Source organism: Esox lucius, chromosome 15, assembly GCF_011004845.1.
Source record: "Esox lucius isolate fEsoLuc1 chromosome 15, fEsoLuc1.pri, whole genome shotgun sequence".
Classification (NCBI taxonomy): Eukaryota; Metazoa; Chordata; class Actinopteri; order Esociformes; family Esocidae; genus Esox; species Esox lucius.
Genome location: NC_047583.1, coordinates 34,379,244 through 34,398,215, shown reverse-complemented (window position 1 = coordinate 34,398,215; position 18,972 = coordinate 34,379,244). Strand labels below are relative to the sequence as shown.

The following is an 18,972-nucleotide window of genomic DNA, read 5'->3' as shown; positions in this document are numbered from 1 at the left end:
TGGAGATTTGTGGGATGCACATCCAGGGCACGAAGCTCCCGATCCACCACATCCCAAAGATGCTCTATTGGGTTGAGATCTGGTGACTGTGGGGGCCATTTCAGTACAGTGAACTCATTGTCATGTTCAAGAAACCAATTTGAAATGATTCGAGCTTTGTGACATGGTGCATTATCCTGCTGGAAGTAGCCATCAGAGGATGGGTACATGGTGGTCATAAAGGAATGGACATGGTCAGAAACAATGCTCAGGTAGGCCGTGGCATTTAAACGATGCCCAATTGGCACTAAGGGGCCTAAAGTGTGTGCCAAGAAAATATCCCCCACACCATTACACCACCACCACCAGCCTGCACAGTGGAAACAAGGCATGATGGATCCATGTTCTCATTCTGTTTACGCCAAATTCTGACTCTACCATCTGAATGTCTCAACAGAAATTGAGACTCATCAGACCAGGCAACATTCTTCCAGTCTTCAACTGTCCAATTTTGGTGAGCTTGTGCATATTGTAGCCACTTTTTCCTATTTGTAGTGGACATGAGTGGTACCCGGTGGGGTCTTCTGCTGTTGTAGCCCATCCGCCTCAAGGTTGTGCGTGTTGTGGCTTCACAAATGCTTTGCTGCATACCTCGGTTGTAACGAGTGGTTATTTCAGTCAAAGTTGCTCTTCTATCAGCTTGAATCAGTCGGCCCATTCTCATCTGACCTCTAGCATCAACAAGGCATTTTCGCCCACAGGACTGCCGCATACTGGATGTTTTTCCCTTTTCACACCATTCTTTGTAAACCCTAGAAATGGTTGTGCGTGAAAATCCCAGTAACTCAGCAGATTGTGAAATACTCAGACCGGCCCGTCTGGCACCAACAACCATGCCACGCTCAAAATTGTTTAAATCATCTTTCTTTCCCATTCTGACATTCAGTTTGGAGTTCAGGAGATTGTCTTGACCAGGACCACACCCCTAAATGCATTGAAACAACTGCCATGTGATTGGTTGATTAGATAATTGCATTAATGAGAAATTGAACAGGTGTTCCTAATAATCCTTTAGGTGAGTGTATATTCATTTATTCATGCTAATGACTGTAAAGCAGTATTTTTTAGCTTATTAATGCTTTTAGATGATTTTGAACTGTTACATACTGATAATTAATAAATAGTTAAGTTAATGTGTTATCCTTATTGTAAAGTCACGACTATTCATTTGTTTAGTAATTGCTGAATAAAACTTGCAAATGGTTATAAACTAATACGTTCTGATAATTAAGTATTAGTTAAGTAGCTTTGTGATCCTTGTAAACTGTAAAGTCATAACTACGTTTTCATAGATTAAAAGCACTTGCAGACAATAACAATTTGTTTGATTATAATTAAAGATTAATAAAATGTAAGATCTTTACATGTTTATTGACACAACCACACACAGTTCATTATGTGTAGATGAATTATTAGTTTACACTATGTTTTAATGTATTAGTTAATGTATATTGATATGTGCTCCAACAGTTAACTAATACTAAGTTAATATGTTTATTAACACATGCACACATAATCAAGGCTTTTTAGATGCATTAATAAGTCATGACTCCATGTCAAGTAATGCATTTAATAATGATTATTACTGTATCCTTATTGTAAAGTGTTACCAATAAAACAAACATTCATTAACACTTAAAAGACATCAATTTGCAACACGGTCGCTTGTGCGAAGGAATTATAAACAAACCATATAACCTATTAACAAATGTGTCTAACATAGTTAAACAGCTCTCACATTGGACTTTACCACAGTACCATCACACAGGTCTGCAAAATTGGCTATCATGCATTTAGAATATCCTGTAGTTTCTTGGCACATGCCTAATTAAATTATTTGGCCCCCTAGGGGATAAGATGCACAACTAAATTATAGGAGTGAAAAACTCCAGCCAATGTTTGCAATGGTTTACCTACTGCAACCACCAGGGCAATTGTATTGGCATAGCTACAGCAATCAAATTTAGCATTTTTACAGGACAATGGCCAAACTACCTCATGGTATACAAACAGTGTCTTGATTCATCTCCTAAATTTAGGGAATTCACAAACTTTTATACATTTTTTGTCCAAATAGTGGCGGTCAGCCAAACCCTAAATCAAAAATTGTATGCATATTTTGATTGTTCTATCATCAACATTGGGGGATGACTTTAGGTTTCTACCCTCACTTCAGTAGGTTTCAAAATCATAAATATCAACATTAAAGATAATGAGAGGAAAATATATGTAGCTTTCACTTAATGTTTGTTTATCCCAAAACGGAATATGCTTTGTGTCAGTGAAATTACCAGAGATGAGAACAGTCTGAACACTTGAATTTAACCCTTAGTAAAAGGCTACTCTGATGTATTGAGAAAGGTTGGTAGGGGCCATCCCAAGTGGGTCTGCCCCACTTCCTGATGCCCTGAGCTCCACCCATTTATGGTGAGCCATTAAAAATGCAAAATGTTTGTTTAAAGTATATGAAATTTAAATTCCCACACAAAAAAATCTGACATTGTCCTCAGACTATCCTTTCAATTTAGCCGACATAATTTGTTAACTGATTATTTCGATTAGGTGTCTAACCCATCTAATATTTTAGCTGTTTGTAAAAATGTGCTTATCATTATCTACACAACAGCTCAACATTAGGGTGGAAATTAAGAATAGCGATGTAGACAGAAAACAGATGAATGACGTCACTAAAATCAAGGTACTATAAGTAATCCAAAGGAAACTCAATGTAGGCCTTAAACACTGTTACATCAATAACCTATTTGTTCATTGGTGAATTTACCATTTTTGAATTAAATCTCCATTAACGTGTATCAGGTGTTAGTTTTAAAACACAAGTATTATCCCAGTTATCGTTGGTAAATACAAATGAAAGAAACTATATTATTTAACCAAACACAATTCAGCATTTAAAACACATAACATTTAATTGTTGGGAGTAAACTCGCTTTAGCTGTATTACCCTCTTTTATAGGCTATGACTATATTGAATAAAAATTCAGTCCTCATGGGACACAGCGTGTCTCCTTAACGTTAAAGAATATCACCATATGGACTCTTCATTCTGCCACTTAAACAATATATAAGGAGAGAGAAAACACAATATTTTAACCTTTTGTAAGAAAACCATGAGTGTATTTTACTGGATTAGAAAATCACTGTACCAATTTTCAATTCATCACTAGGTTTCAGATGTACCCACGTGTGTTAGCGAACAGCTCTGCATGCAGCAGATGGTTACCCTGTGGTGCGCCTCGGTTAAAACCTACCCACATTGTCGTGAGACCCTCCTTGAGGCCTTATGGTATTAAAGATGATCATCAACGCAATAAATACGTTTGATTCAAAATTACATAGTGAATATGACAAAGCAAAACAAAACAGGTTATGTCTTGAATACCTATTTTCAAACTACATGTAATATTCAATTAAATAAGCTTGGCTATTACCAAGGAAGGTGATCAGGTTTCCTTGATAATTTCCAGCTTCATTTAATAGTTAGGTACGATACATTTTAGGAAATAAACATTTAGGATCTCTGAATCAATGATTATGAAAGCTCACGTCAGTTCCTAGTATTGTCCATGATTCCAGGATCCCATAAGAGAAACTCCATCTTGTCCGTCGGGCAGGTGGTCAAATCATCCATTTTGATTGTCACCTTTCTTGCCTTTCGACTTTTGTCCTTTCTCGGCCATCTTAACTTTAATTTGTCTTCTCTCTTCGTATGTACCACACTCTCCATCTGTCCATATACAACTTCCTTGGAATCCATCTTGTTTAGCTGGAAAACATTATTTTACTTTCTGTCCATTTCGATTCCAGGCATCGTTGTTAATGATCCTTTTCTTTCTTGATGGTGTTCTATTTGCACCATGGTTTTTAAATATGAATGTGTCATCCCAGAGGCTGCAGTCCTCTTCCCGTCTTATTTGTACAACTGGACGGCACTATATTTCACTTGTACAAGTCACTGTATAATCGCCTAAAGCAATTAGTCAATTGTCAACGAAATTGTTAACGAAATACAGTTCAGAGCTTCTCCAATTTATCCACCCTTGGAGATTTTTGTGCGATTTTATTTGTGGCCTAGTTAGGGACTAACCAAGTCTTCTCTCCAATTTATCCACCCCTAGATATATTTTGCACAATTTAATTTTTGGCCCAGTCAGGGAGTAACCAGGTCTTGTCTCCAATGTATCCATCCCTAGAGATATTTTACACTATGTAATTCGTGGCCCAGTCAGGAAGTAAACCCTTTTGCAATCTTGACAGTTCATTATATGGTGTAGTTTTACAACTCACTGTTCAGCAACCAGTAACGGGGAAAAACAACTTCCTCGCGTTTGCAAAACGAGCCCCTTAGCTCACCAATTGAAGTTCAGTAGAATCATTAAAACTTGTCCATCCGGTCGCGGCAGCATGCTGTTAGAAATCAGCTGTTTCATATAGAGGTTGAATTAATTATCGCATACCCGGTTGTCAATGGAGAGAGTAATTAAATTATTTATTGCAGCATTGGATAGTCTTCTTGAGGTTACAGACCTGGTCTTCCTTACACAACCTCAATCTCATCTGACTCCATCTCTTCTCACTGTAATGTTGGTTACAAGCTGATATATACATTGAAGGGTGTCTACCTAGCAAAGATCAGGTTTCCAAGACAGTAAACCCTATGCCAAATGGTCAATGTAAACAGTCCTGCGGTTATCAGAGCGCAACCTACAGAAAGATAATCTAAACAGAGAGGTTTCTGTTGTTCTCATTATCTAGGCACATTCACTTCCAATGAAACGTACATTCATATTATAATTGTTATAATGCTCAGATTCCACACTTTGATTTAGGCTAATAAGATGTTTAATCAAAATAATCATTGAGTTAACTAAGTTCAGTACATCTATTAGTAATATTAGTGTATTTCTGGATGGTATTCTGAATGTCTGATGATCCTCAACAATTGGTTTAGAAAATAAATGTACTACTAATTTCTGTAACACCCAAGTAGAATATTGCATAGTTGCGTCAGCTGTGTAATTAATTGCAGCAACTACCCACTAGAGAGGAGTTTACAATAAACACTTGCTGAGGGTGAATGCCAATGGGATGAGCAATGTTTTCTAATGACAGAATGATGGGGAGTGAATAACCTGGACCTTTAAAGAAGAAATATTTTCAGTACAGTACATCATCTGTAACTAAAATATCTACTTCTATGCCCCCCTGCTCTCTGGTTTCTCACTGTCTTATCTTTCATTATCTTTCTTCCATTTCTTTGTATTTATCAGATGAACTGAAGAAGCAGTTGGAGTTACGTCGGATGCAGAGAGCCGCTTATGGTACGTTGTCTTCCTACTCAGGATTGTGCACATTGCTTCTCAACAGCAGCAGTATGTTTTCGCAGACTTTATCGCCCAAACCAGCAATGCAAGAACAGTCATCACAGTTATTTATACCCTTTATAAAGATGTGAAGGAAAGGCTGAATAAAATTAACAGCACAGGCACAGAAACTAACTGGATTGTAAGTGTTATAGAATATATTGTACTACAAGAGAATCAACTACAAATATAGTTGCAAACAACAATAGGACCGGGTCCTATATGGCGAGTATAGTGAAATAGATCACCAGTTACAAGCTGGAAAAGTCAGACATGGTCAGACACATTGAAAATGTGTATGGACTCAAGTATAATATACGAAGTACAGGATATAGTAATAGAGAAAATAGTCTGGTAGTGGACACTTGTGTCTATGTGTGTATGGCCATAAATGCCACTGACTCAAAAGACCACTTTCTAAAGCCATAGACACAGACATTGCCATGGAGCGTTAACATGATAGGAAAATAGTCTGGCAGGGGACATTTGTGTCTGTATGTGTATGTGTATGAAAATTGTCAGAATTATGTTGGCTGCGGTTTCGCTGTCTTTGGAGATATTGACAAACTAATGCACATGCTGACATATGGGATTGGCATCAGCATGCAGAAATAATATGAAGTGCATAGGTAATTGTTCCTTGATGGTATGCACACATTAACATTGTGCATGCTTTTTTAACATGAATTGGCCATTTTGTTCGCATTCTTGCAACGTATCTCTTATTCCATATCACCCTAAAGGGAGGCATGTATGAGACACTTGTATGCCAAAGTGCATGTCAAACAGACATATTATTGATTTGAAGTACATTTCTATAAGTTTTGCAAAATGTCCACTATACAGAAAAATCCATCATGGTGGATTTTATGGGTTATTTAGCAGTATAGGCCAAAATAATACAAATAAATATAATTGCAATCAATCATGGGACGGGGTTATTCTGTGCCATGGTGAGCATGGGGAAGCAGCCAAAACGATATTGTAAGCATATGGCAGCAGAAATAATCCCATGGTAAGCACTTTAATATAATTTTTACTCTGGTCAGCCATATTGTCCACCATATTGTATTATTTCTTTTAGCTTTTAGCGACATCTGTAAGGCACATGTATGCTGATTGCCAGGTCAATCAGAGTTATTATTGATTATAAGTAAATTTTTATAGGTTTTATAAAAAGTTCACTGTACAAAATATCCAAGATGGAAGACATGATTGGTTATTCACCTCCTGGGGAATTAGGCATGTAGTCAAAGAATCAGGATTTTAGGTCAATCAGGGTGGAAATAGTATCAATGGGAAAACAAATTATTAGAGCCTGGCCTGTGGCGACCCCTGTAGAGAAATCGGGTCCAGTGTCTGTATGGTAGGCATACATGCTCTATATTTTCATTGTGCCATAATGGAATGCACACATGAAGTTTATGGATGCATATGTCCGCCATCTTGGGATGTATCTCTTGTTCCTTATCACCCTATTGGGAGGCGTGTATGAGACACCTGTATGCCAATTTGCAAGTCAATTGGACTTTCAATTCAATGTGCTTTACAAAGAAAAATAAGAAGAATATTAAAAGCCAATAGCATTAAAATACTCAAATGAAAGCATCAAAAACCACATCATCATAATAAAATGTAGAATAATAAAATAGAAATAGAATAAAAACGGCATAAAAACATGGGATCTATAAAAACTGTAAGGCTAAACAGTGGTTAAGTTTATGTGCTCAGTCACAGGCGCATGAAAAGAGAAGTGTTTTTAACCTGGATTAAAAATGTATACGTTTGGGGCAAGTCTAAGATCTTCTGGTAGTTTATTCCATTTGTGTGCAGCATAACTGCTAAACACAACTTGACAATGTTTAGTTTGGACTTCTACTAGCTGACCTGTGCTCATGGATCTAAGAGCCCTGCTCAGTTTATATTCTTCAAACATATCAGAAATGTTTTCGGGGCTCAAACCATTCAGTGATTTTTAAACTAAAAGCACCACTTTAAAAGCTATTCTGTAACTGACTGGAAGCAAAGATTGTGCTAAGATTTAATAACTGGAGTGATGTGCTCTGTTCTCTTAGTTCTGGTTAACATTCTAGCAGCAGCATTCTGAATGAGCTGCAGCAGTCTTTTTGATGAGTCCAGTTAAGAGGCCATTACAGTAGTCAACCCTACTATAGATAAAAGCATGGATGAGCTTCTCTTGGTTGTTTTGGGACACCAAGCCCTTGATTCTGGCTATATTTGTAAGCAAACCTTTTGCATTCACACCGTACATAAACATCTGTCGATTCGGTCCATGAAAATGGTGTTGTGGGTGTTTTCTCCTTAGCTCTTTGTGTCTCACGGGGGCCCCAAGGTGGGCCAGCCGTTGTCGAAATAGCGTCTGTCTCACTGGTTGTGTGAGGCGATTGATCTGGCCTACAAGTCACGTGGCACTCCTTTGCTTAGGGGGTTTGGGGCCCACTCCACACGTGGAGATTTACTTGCGTGACATGGCTGCAGGCACGCTGTGCTCAATGTGGATGAGACTGGGGTGTGAGTTGGGTCCGTTGAGCTACTGGGATGGTGCATTTGACATGGTTCCGTCCGATGCTCCAATGTACCTGTGCGGTTTTTAGTAGGACACTTGCATGATGTGTGCTTGAGCGTCTGCTTGTGCACAGAGTCACGGTTCTCTGTATGTTCTCTGGGCTGGCATCCTGTTGGGCACTTATCTTGTCGGTGAGGTAGGAGAACGGCAGGGAGTACATCTTGGGCTCGCTCGCTTTGCTCTAAACCAATAGGAGCGAAGCCGATATGGGCTAAGCTTCACGATATAGAGCAATAGTTATATGAGTGGAGAGTCGTCGATAGGGTTCATACCCTGACCGTTCACTGACTGCTTTTCTTGTGAATAAAAGGTATGTCGGGAGACAGAACAGAGTATGACGACCTCTTTTATAGCCAAGGAGCAGATGGCCATGAGAGGTGTGATTTGCATATTTACATTTTCAGTGACTGCCCATTGGCAGAGGGGTAAAACAAGCCAATAAGAGCAAAGCCCCTATGGGCGACGCTCCACTCATAGAACTGGAATTACGAAAGTAACTATCGTACATAGATATACATGTCTAAACTAAATATTGAAGAATCGAAGAAATTGAAGAAATTTGGTTCCTTCAGTCCCCCTTCTGTGTCCAAAAGGACACACATGGTACGCATTCACATTAAAGTAGGATTACCCAAAGGAAAGTCAGTTACACGGTGACAGAAACAAAAGCAACGACAACTGATGAAAAAAAATAAGAAGCATAAAGCAAGGAAAGAATGTTAAAAATAATGGAACTGATGACATACCATAAACTACCAAAGATCAGGGACCAATATGGGATTTAAGAAACATTCTCCTCTAATTGTTTGAAATCCTTAATGATAGTGGATAAGACATCCTTAAAAATGTCAGAACAACATAATGGACTGCACCAACTTGGTAGATTGAAAGCGGCACAGTTTGTAGAATATATCATGTGCCATGATTGTAAAGTCAATAAGACGTTATTGCCAATTTGTCAATGAAATGTGAATATTATTTGGATTTTGTCAAGGGCTACCATGACATCATAAGTTGGAATAAGGCCACCTAGTAAAACTAAACCACGAAACAAAAATCTAGAAAACAAGTATGTATAATTCGGTATCAGTGGAATAATAGGAGTGGATGAAAGGGAGAGGATGACACAAACGACATACATCATTGTTACATACTTTAAATATCGCATTCATAAGTTACATTATGAGACAAATTAAACCTGGAGATTAGTAGAGCAAGCAGGAAAAATAATGTGTTAGTGGAAAATTGTGCTGCCGTCGAGTTTGGCCAGGTCGAAACTTGGCAAGAAAAGAGGTTGACGTCATGTGATTGACTAAGAACGGTCAATCCTATTTACTATCCAAAGATGGTGAAAGCTAGTTAGGCTATATTCCTTTCTTTCTAGATTAGACCAAATTGGATTAATGTCATGATCACATTACCGTTTTCCAATATCTATAAATTGTTTTATGAATTTTATTATTATTTAGAATTTCTACTTCGCCCATTTTAAGTTCCCATAATTTAGCTTAGTTTCAGCACTATTACTTGTTTACGCCTAATCAGAGCACCAAATCTACCTGTATCAAATCTTAACAATCCCTTTAACACATTATCTGTCCTATTGTCTGTCCACGTCAAACTCATTAATAAAATTGACCAACCAACATATCAAAATGTCACATTTAATAAAAAATGTATACCTTTTCATATACCTTTTCTTGACTAAATAACACAGGACCAAATCACCAAAAGACCCACAGAAACAATAACCACCCAATTAACTCTAAACAATCAACCTTCTCTTGTCTTTGGAAACATCACTCTACTTCCACGTACCACAAGAGCCATGCTCTCTATTCTCTATAATCCAAAATATTGAAATACTATTTATTTCTTACACATCTGGCCAATATCAATTTTGAGACAGAATGTATTGCATATTTGATTGAACAAAATGTAATATACATTTGTTAATATACATTTGTTAGTCTGATGCATGGATAGACTCATACTGTAACCATACTGTAGGCCACACCCATCATCCGGCCACACCCATCACCCATGGTACTGCACCCATACATTTCCACATCTCGCTATTCTGTGTGACCTGTAGGAAGTATAAAACTATTTAACATTCATCCATTAATTGTAAGACTGTCTCTCTTTTGGCTAAAGGGTATGCAACCAGTTGTCAAAAATCCCTTATTTTTACAGACCATGCCATATATACCACAAAGCACATAAGGCACAGAGCTCAGCTATCGGGCAACGCCAGCTGATAGAGAACCCACGAAAACGGTATCACCACTCACCCTCCTTACGACCGCCCAAAGTCATTCTCTCACCACAGTCGGGCAGGCCTCCATGTCATGCAGGAGGCTGCAGGGTTCAACCTTGGAGGCAGTCCGGACACGAACATGGGGAGGGCAGTGAAAACAGGGTCCCATCTGGCACACCTCTAGTAAGGAACAGTCTTAATAGCCATGTAGGCGAGGAGAGGCAGAAACCCATGCGGGTATGGGGGTGGATATCATACCTCATGATAGGATTGACTTCTTACAACCCGTTCACATTGTCCATGGCCCAAACGCAGGGTGGTGGGTCAATGACATAGGAAGGGACACAGGTAGAATAGTCAAAAGTCACATAGTTCCATTTGCTTGGATCCAAGCAAGCTAACTTATGTCCAGGTATGAAAGTATTTTCAAGATGCTTGAGTGCTGGGAACAAGGTTAAGGTGGTTTTCAGGAGAGTAAAGATTTCTACATCTCTGGAGCCCAATCAACTGGAACAGAGCCAGGCAGCCTCCCCTTTAGTGCATCATTCAGTGGTTTTGGCAAATTCAGAAAACTTGGGGATATAACAAAGGTTGATTTTGACCCGTTTTAGATTAATTCCAAATAGTCAATTAATTAAAACAGTATTACAGTTACAGTACACATATCAAAGATAAAAGTTCTCCAGAGATTCAAGATGTTTGCCAGAGCAAATATGTAGCCAAAAGTGAAGAAAATGCAAGAGAGCTTCCCTGAACCCCACTCTGGTTTGTATCCTAAAACTAAAGGCATGGGGGTTGGTTTACTGATCTAAGGATAACAAAACTAGTCCTGAAAAATAGACCCCTTATCAATTAGGGACACATTCCAATCTGTTCTGGGGCCATCTCATATGACAGAGTGATGTTATCTCAAGAAGCAAGCAAGGTGGGCAATAACAAGCAAACCTTTTTTCCCTGCATACAAACCTTACAGAAACATCTCTAAACCATTAACATTGCCTATTAGAACAGAAATTATGTACATGGTTATACATGTCTATACAAAATTATGAAGATGGAAATAAACATAGATTTGACCTTTTTCTGTTGCATCGGCAAAGAATCAGTGTTCTAGGTCGGTTGAGGTTGAAATGGTATCATTGCGGAAAAAAATTAATTTGGGCATGGCCTGTAGCGCTCCCTGTGGAGGAATTGGGTCAGGTCTCTGTGGTAGGTATATGTGGTCTATATTGTCAGTTGTCCAATTTATATCATTTTTCACCAAGGACTTTATTTAGTTATTCAGCGGTTTCAAGGAAAACATAAAATAATACTAACAATAACAATAAGGTTTTTCCTACCGAAGAACCCCTAATGATGATAATAATAATAATACTAACACTAACAGTGGGGTTTCTCCTACCAGAGAACCCCAAATAATAATGATACTAATTAAACCTGCAAGCAGCATTTAGCGGTTTTAAGCATTGAAGCTACTTGCCAGATTGCAATTTTTTTTACTTATATCCATTGTTGCAAAGCAATACGACATCTATGTTTTAGTGCCCCATGTAGCCAACTTGAAACATTCACACAAAGTAAACTCAAAGTAAAACCCTGGTCACCAAATGTAATCTCACTGAGTAAAAAAGAACAACAGATACTGTGTTATGTATATTATGCCGCCAATGTTTTGTCAAACTGAATTTCCTTGCATGTTACATTGCCATAGTTTTCAGGACATTTACCTCAATTGGTTTTATAATACAATTGTCTGCATCAGATAAAAATGGATACTTCAAATGTCTGACAGAGCAGTACAACACCTTAAGTACCAAACAATGTAACTAGGTAGTTGTTTGAAATTTTCACAATGTAATAAATGTAGCCTAATTGTATGGAAGTTTTTCAGTCTTCCTCATCGCAGAGCAAAACTAAATCAACTTTTGCTTGTTGTAAGTTAATGATGGGTTCAGAACAGATAATCATTATAATTTCAAAGGTATGTTTACTGAATGTTTGGCCTCGAAGAGATTCTGGCAAACCGTCCGGCACCTCAGGAGAGAGAAACAGTGCCCTACCAACGCTGTTTACAGTAGAGGTGGGCAGCTGTTGACCTCAACTGGGGATGTCGTCGGGCGGTGGAAGGAGTACTTCGAGGATCTCCTCAATCCCGCCGTCACGTCTTCCATTGAGGAAGCAGAGGATGAGGGCTCAGAGGTGGACTCGTCCATCACCCGGGCTGAAGTCACAGAGGTGGTCAAGAAACTCCTCGGTGGCAAGGCACCGGGGGTGGATGAGATCCGCCCTGAGTACCTCAAGTCTCTGGATGTTGTGGGGCTGTCTTGGTTGACACGCCTGTGCAACATCGCGTGGCGATCGGGGACAGTGCCTCTGGGATGGCAGACCGGGGTGGTGGTCCCTCTTTTTAAGAAGGGAGACCGGAGGGTGTGTTCCAACTATAGGGGGATCACACTTCTCAGCCTCCCCGGGAAAGTCTATGCCAGGGTTCTGGAGAGGAGAATACGGCCGATAGTAGAACCTCGGATTCAGGAGGAACAGTTTGGTTTTCATCTGGGCCGTGGAACACTGGACCAGCTCTATACCCTCTACGGGGTGTTGGAGGGTTCATGGGAGTTTGCCCAACCAATCCACATGTCTTTTGTGGATTTGGAGAAGGCATTCGACTGTGTCCCTCGCGGCATCCTGTGGAGGGTGCTTCGGGAATATGGGGCCCTGGGTCCTTTGCTAAGGGCTATCAGGTCCCTGTACGATCGAAGCAGGAGCTTTGTCCGCATTGCCGGCAGTAAGTCAGACTTGTTCCCAGTGCATGTTGGACTCCGGCAGGGCTGCCCTTTGTCGCCGGTTCTGTTCGTAATTGTTATGGACAGAATTTCCAGGGGCCGGAGGGTGTCAGATTTGGGGACCACACGATTTCGTCCCTGCTCTTTGCGGATGATGTTGTCGTGTTGGCCCCTTCAAATCAGTTTGCAGCCGAGTATGAAGCGGTGGGGATGAGAATCAGTACTTCCAAATCTGAGGCCATGGTTCTCAGTTGGAAAAGGGTGGTTTGCCCACTTCAGGTTGGTGAAGAGTGCCTGCCTCAAGTGGAGGAGTTTAAGTATCTAGAAGTCTTGTTCACAAGTGAGGGAAGGATGGAACGGGAGATTGACAGACGGATCGGTGCAGCTTCTGCAGTAATGCGGTCGATGTATCGGTGTGTCGTGGTGAAGATTTACTGGTCAATCTACGTTCCTACTCTCACCTATGGTCATGAGCTTTGGGTCATGACCGAAAGGACAAGATCCCGGATACAGGCGGCCAAAATGAGTTTTCTTCGCAGGGTGGCTGGGCGATCCCTTAGAGATAGGGTGAGAAGCTCGGTCACCCGGGAGGAGCTCAGAGTAGAGCCGCTGCTCCTCCACATCGAGAGGGGTCAGCTGAGGTGGCTTGGGCATCTGTTTTGGATGCCTCCGGAACACCTTCCCGGGAAGGTGTTCCGGTCCCGTCCCACCGGGAGGAGACCCCGGGGAAGACCTAGGACACGCTGGAGGGACTATGTCTCCTGGCTGGCCTGGGAACGCCTCGGTGTCCCCCCCGGAAGAGCTGGAGGAAGTGTCTGGGGAGAGGGAAGTCTGGGCATCTCTGCTTAGACTGCTGCCCCCGCGACCCGGCCCCGGATAAGCGGAAGATGATGGATGATGGATGTTTGCTGAAGTGTGTGTGTTAACATCAGTGATTGAGCAAACTATTTATCATAGAATTGATAAATGTTTATGATCAAAATACTATTACAGGTGGCAACAATAAAACCAATACCTTTCCAGATTTGTATTTATTTGGAAAATACCCCCCCTATTCTTACTGTAAAAATATGTTGACTTTGGTAGGGCATGGGCATATAGCCTACACACCTATGTGTTGGTTTTAAATTACAACTTTGTTTTAATTTAACTGCCATGTCTACAATTTAAAGATGCAATTGATAAGTTTAGCCCTCAGTTAGAAGTGGAATTGTAGATAAAAATTAAAACATAGAAATAACTTGACTCCTGAGATTGGATTATCTACTGAGGCTTGAACACACAACAACATCTCTACCAAAAGCAAATGTTTAATAGATGAAGAATTAGTTATAATGTTCATGTCACCTCAATGATTTAAGGTGAACTACGCTAGCTTAGACTGAGGCTCTTCTAGCAATTATTTTATCATGGCAATGTTGCATTCCACTAAACATTTGCTTATATTAGCAAGTCATGGTACAAATGGAAACAGAGAATTAACTTAGCTGCATGAGCATAAATTAGCTACTGAGGCTTGAAGGCATGACACCATCTCTAAAAGGCAGATTATTATTAGTTAAACTGTCTGTTATAATGTTCATGTCATCAGAATAAATTTAGATGGAGTAACTAGTCAGACTCCTAAAAAAAGTAAATAGCTACTAACTTATGAGGCAATATGAATTCCATGTACACTATAGTGTGTTGCATTGGGAGTTAAAGAGGGACTACAATATATAGTTTTGCTGGATGCAGCACAGTGCCTCATGATTTCACGTTATACACTCACCTAAAGGATTATTAGGAACACCTGTTCAATTTCTCATTAATGCAATTATCTAATCAACCAATCACATGGCAGTTGTTTCAATGCATTTAGGGGTGTGGTCCTGGTCAAGACAATCTCCTGAACTCCAAACTGAATGTCAGAATGGGAAAGAAAGGTGATTTAAGCAATTTTGAGCGTGGCATGGTTGTTGGTGCCAGACGGGCCGGTCTGAGTATTTCACAATCTGCTCAGTTACTGGGATTTTCACGGACAACCATTTCTAGGGTTTACAAAGAATGGTGTGAAAAGGGAAAAACATCCAGTATGCGGCAGTCCTGTGGGCGAAAATGCCTTGTTGATGCTAGAGGTCAGAGGAGAATGGGCCGACTGATTCAAGCTGATAGAAGAGCAACTTTGACTGAAATTAACACTTGTTACAATCGAGGTATGCAGCAAAGCATTTGTGAAGCCACAACACGCACATCCTTGAGGCAGATGGGCTACAACAGCAGAAGACCCCACCGGGTACCACTCATCTCCACTACAAATAGGAAAAAGAGACTACAATTTGCACGAGGTCACCAAAATTGGACAGTTGAAGACTGGAAGAATGTTGCATGGTCTGATGAGTCTCGATTTCTGTTGAGACATTCAAATGGAAGAGTCAGAATTTGGCGTAAACAGAATGAGAACATGGATCCATCATGCCTTGTTACTACTGTTCAGGCTGGTGGTGGTGGTGTAATGGTGTGGGGGATGTTTTCTTGGCACATTTTAGGCCCCTTAGTGCCAATTGGGCATTGTTTAAATGCCACGGCCTACCTGAGCATTGTTTCTGACCATGTCCATCCCTTTATGACCACCATGTACCCATCCTCTGATGGCTACTTCCAGCAGGATAATGCACCATGTCACAAAGCTCGAATAATTTCAAATTGGTTTCTTGAACATGACAATGAGTTCACTGTACTGAAATGGCCCCCATAGTCACCAGATCTCAACCCAATAGAGCATCTTTGGGATGTGGTGGAACGGGAGCTTTGTACCCTGCATGTGCATCCCACAAATCTCCATCAACTGCAAGATGCTATCCTATCAATATGGGCCTACATTTCTAAGGAATGCTTTCAACACCTTGATGAATCAATGCCACGTAGAATTAAGGCCGTGAAAGGGGATCAAACACAGTATTAGTATGGTGTTCCTAATAATCGTTTAGGTGAGTGTATTTGTAATTTTACAAACTCTCCTGAGTATTTCATACAATACATTCACTGCAGTACTGAAGAGTTTTTCCGCAAATAGAATCCCTTGTATGTTACAGCGGGGGGATGGAAAATATAAGGCCTTTTCACACTGCATTGTTCTAAGCACTGGTTCAATTAATGACTTCATGACATCGACTGATCAAGATGCCCACCCTGCAGCTATTTGCTTGAACAACTTTCTTTAAACTACGTGAAGAAAGAAAAACACAAGTCAACCTTCATTCTTTCAACATATTTGCTAGATTTACATCCAAAGCCAGCTGCAATAACTATTTCACTAAGATGTAGCAGGTATAATGAAACAACAACATTTTGCAGAATGAAAGGATCAAAACAGACAGAGCTGTAGGTAACGGAGCGCATCACCAGCATACTGTATGTAAATAAAGTGAAAGGGCAGGTTTTGTGATTGGACAATAAACGTTCTATGGCTTTGTTCTTTACCCCATTTGACAGTGGTTATTTTGTCGTTTTTCTGGGGCTAGCCCTGAAAAGTCGGTGCAAACACTGCTCCAGAGCATGGCCAGCTAGCCCTAGGCTAAGGGTGGTGCTAGCCCACTTCAAGTGTGAACACTTGCTTAGCCCAGGGCTTAGGACGCTCTTAGCCCTAGGCTAAGGTGCATTGTGAAGACGCCTAACATGGTTAGATGTATTACACAATCCATCTCCAAAGCAAATGAGCAGAAGCAAATTAACAGCAATAACATCAAAATAGGATTTGTTTTTATATTAGATAATGTTCTTTACATTAGTTTACATATGCTCTAACCATTTCTCAGTTTGTTCCACCCTGTAATATTATTTAACTTATGTAAAGTATTATTTAAATAGTAATTGTGTTTCATTTATAATGTCCCCCACATAGTTTTTCCTTTGAAAATGTGGCCTACACAATACAAATTATAGACACACCGCAGACTATTATCTTGAAGGCAACATACAATAATTGGAAGTCTTATTGTTGCTGCCATATGTTTATAATGTTTGACTGCAGACTTTTATTTAGAAGCTAAAATACAAAAACCGGGGGTCTTATTGTTGCTAACGAATCTCTAAGTCTACCTGTTGCTACCAAAGTTAAAATAATAAAAGTCTTGCAAGTATAGAGCGGTATAGTTGTTTTTAACGGTTTTATGAGTGCACTCGGTATAAATCTCCTTTACATGAACCGTACACAATCAGTTGCATGGACATGATGGAGGTGGTAACAGCTGGCCACAATTAATGACGTGTGGTAACTTAATCACAGAATCACCAAATCCTTTTAAATTTCGCAGTCGAAATCGACCCCTAAACATTTTCTAGCTCGAATCAAAATCAGTACACCCCTATATCCGCATGTCAGTGTATTTTCTAAACCCGTATATAATTTAAATGACAAAGTAATCATCCCCTATTGAAAGTCATTAGCCCCTGACCAACTTTTGTACATCAAAATGGCAGCTACATTTATCTACTACCATACTGGTTAAAATAAACTATTAGCTGGTTACAGTCCTTGGCTGTTTATCCATTCCAAGAACGCTAAGAATGTATTTGTGTTCTTGAGAGGAATGTTCTTGCCAAGTGTCCTTGAGGGTATGGTCTTGAAAGATTGGGAGGACAGAGAACGCACCTATCTAGATTGATAGGGGTCAGATTGGTTATAGGGTATTGCACAATACCCTGTGCTCCGCTGGGGTCAAATCATTTAAGCAGTGACATGACACCACTGGCATTATCAGCGCAACATTTGATACACTTTGGCTGTATTGTGTTTGTGTATTTATTATATTTGTGTTTAATGTAGGCTTCTAGTTGATATAGTTAAAGACAAACTCAAAACGAGTGTTTGTCATTTCACTAATTTCATAGGTTTCGTATTAAAATGTATAAAAAAGTATAAAATGTATAAAAAGTGTTATCATGCTCCCGTGTGAATTGTCTTGTCTGTACCTCTATATTTAGAAATATATTTGTGTACCTCATCTATTTAGCCTAACTTTTTCCTAATATTTTTCCCGCTGGTACCTCGTGAATTTCACAGGCACATTAACGAGTTACCAGCAGAAAAAAGCAGAGGTAAAAGATAGTTAAGACAACTGATTATATACAGTTGTGCTCATAAATTTGCATACCATGGCAGGCGTTGTGTAATTTTGAAAAATATGAATGATCATGAATTTTATTTAAGGGTAGTGATCATATGAAGCCATTTATTATCACATAGAAATCACCCAAATGGTCCAGATCAAAAGTTTAAATACCCTTGAATGTTTGGCCCTGTTACAGACAGTCAGCACTGTTCAATCACTAATTAAGTAAATGAAAAAAAAGAAAATTCGGGGATCTCTTGATACTAAGCCAAGGTCAAGCAGATCGAGAAAGATTTCAGACAGATTTTTTTTTTTTTGAGATACAAAGAAAAACCCACCTCAGGAGAAATACAGGCTTCTCTGGAAAAAGACAGTGTGGTTGTTTCAAGGAGCAAAATACAATGATACTTGAACAATAATGAGCTGCATGGTCGAGTTGCCAGAAAGAAGCCTTTACTGTGCTTATGCCACAATAAAGCCTGGTAACAATATGCCTGACCGCACCTTGACATGCCTCACAGCTTCTGGCACACTGTAATTTGGAGTGACAGGACCAAAATAGAGCTTTATGGTTACAACCATGTTTGGAGAGGGGTCAGCAAGGCTTATAGTGAACAGAATACCATCCCCACTTTGAAGCATGGCGGTGGCTCACTGCTGTTTTGGGGGTGTGTGAGCTCTAAAGGTAATTTGTGAAAATGTATGGAAAGATTAATGCAGCATGTTCAGAAAATACTGGTAGACAATTTGCATTCTTCTGAACGAAAAGTGTGCATGGGACGCTCTTGGACTTTCTAGCATGACAATGACCCAAAGCACAAGTTGACCC

At 39.8% G+C, this 18,972-nt stretch overlaps 1 protein-coding gene across 3 annotated transcripts in view; it reads left to right on the top strand.

Moving 5' to 3' along the window:
• The window catches only part of kif6 (kinesin family member 6), a 273,774-nt gene that overhangs the window by 181,913 nt on the left and 72,889 nt on the right, over window positions 1–18,972 (top strand). For 2 of the 3 annotated variants that reach the window (XM_020044540.1, XM_013131828.4), the window contains exon 16: window positions 5,328–5,378. The exons of the other annotated variant lie outside the window; for it this stretch is intronic. In XM_020044540.1, coding sequence (XP_019900099.1) covers window positions 5,328–5,378 — 51 coding nt within the window. The remainder of the gene's footprint in view (window positions 1–5,327; window positions 5,379–18,972) is intronic. 3 annotated transcript variants of the gene reach the window in all.